Here is a 1,508-nt window from a genome sequence, read left to right on the forward strand (position 1 = left end):
ACACGAAGTAACTGGAGATGGCTTTCCGAATCAGCTGGGCTGCTGTCTGCTTTGGAAGACCGTTCCTACCACTGCCAATGGATGGAAATGCAATGGATTTCAGCTTCTTATCATCTGCCAGAGCCAAGCAGTTCTTCACTGTTTTTTCCAGAAGCTCTTCACAGTTGCCCGCACCCCACACTGGACTGTTACAGTGGATCACAAACTTGGCGGGCAGGCCATGGCCTGCCCTGACAGCGGCTCCAGCAACTTCCAGGGGCCCATTCTTTTTCCAGAGTTCCAGAACAGCCTCCACAAACTCTTTGCCACCTTTCTTCTCCAGCGTGTTTCCTAGGTCATCTTGAAGGTCAATGTCAGCATTGGTAGGATTGATTATGGCCTCCACCTCAAAGCCGGCTGAATTACTGATTTCACTGTGAATAAGGTTCAGCTTCTGGCCAAGGAAGAGGCTCTTGGTGGAGAGGACGGTGAAGCCATCAGCAGGAGTGCTCTCGGTTGTGCTGTCGGCACTTGCCGCCTTGCTGACTTCTCCCTGCTTCTTGGATTTTCGGGCCCCTTTCTTGCCTCCTGCTTTCTTCGACACAGGTTTCTTCTGGGATGGAGATTTGGCCTTTTTGGTTGGAGGTGGTGTGATGATGGCTTCCAGTTTTCCTTTGGATTCTCGCTTCTTGGTTAGCAATTCAGGGTGGATGTTTGGTAACACTCCCCCACTGGCTATGGTGACTCCTTTTAGTAGCTGATTCAGCTCTTCGTCATTGGCCACTGCCAGCAGGATATGTCTAGGTGTGACCCGTCCCTTCTTATTGTCTCTTGCTGCATTGCCAGCTAACTCCAGGATCTCCGCTGTCAAGTACTCGAGGACGGCAGCCATGTACACAGGTGCCCCCACTCCAATCCTATATTTGGGGTGGCCCTTCTTAATGTACCGCAGCATCGGCCCTACAGGGAAGATTACTCCTGCCTTGGCAGACCCTGAAGTTTTGATGGACTTCTTCTTCCCACCCCGACTGGACATGGTGGTGGCCCTGAAGGTAAATCAGCAAGAGCAAGGGTGGTCGGCGGCAGCGACGGCAGTACGGTGTCTTCGCCTGTGCCCTCTCGGCCGCTCGCGCCTTTTCTCCCCGCGCTCCTCGCTGGCCCGCCCGCCTCCTCGCTTCCCGCCTGCACGCCCCGCGCTCGCCCCCTCCGCCTGGTCCGCTGCCGAGGATGCATTACATTTTAAAAATAATATTTTTATGAGACTATAGCAAATGGTAAACTAGTGTTACAATGTATTACTTTGCCCAATATTTTATTTTCTAGTAAAATGTATAATTCAAACAAAAAAATACAATGAAATATACCACAAAAAATATCCTTTCTGAAATGACGATGGCCATTACACTGTCCCTTGAGGTTACTAAATTTTTCCTATTGTATCTATTCCTTTATTTAACTTGTAAGCTTAGACTTTACATATATTCTTTGTAGGCAACATTTTTAGAAAATAAAGAATAGTTTGGTGGGTT

The 1,508-nt window shown here is 49.2% G+C and overlaps 1 protein-coding gene across 1 annotated transcript in view; it reads right to left on the reverse strand.

Annotated features, from left to right (window-relative positions):
- Window positions 1-1,015, reverse strand: part of LOC102858135 (core histone macro-H2A.1-like) — a 17,244-nt gene extending 16,229 nt beyond the window's left edge. Inside the window, exon 1 of the mRNA XM_006881245.1 lies at window positions 3-1,015. Within this exon, the coding sequence (XP_006881307.1) occupies window positions 3-1,015 (1,013 nt within the window). The remainder of the gene's footprint in view (window positions 1-2) is intronic.
- Between the last annotated feature and the right edge of the window lie 493 nt (window positions 1,016-1,508).

This window comes from Elephantulus edwardii, unplaced genomic scaffold, assembly GCF_000299155.1.
Source record: "Elephantulus edwardii isolate Elephantulus edwardi_28Jun2011 unplaced genomic scaffold, EleEdw1.0 scaffold00013, whole genome shotgun sequence".
Classification (NCBI taxonomy): Eukaryota; Metazoa; Chordata; class Mammalia; order Macroscelidea; family Macroscelididae; genus Elephantulus; species Elephantulus edwardii.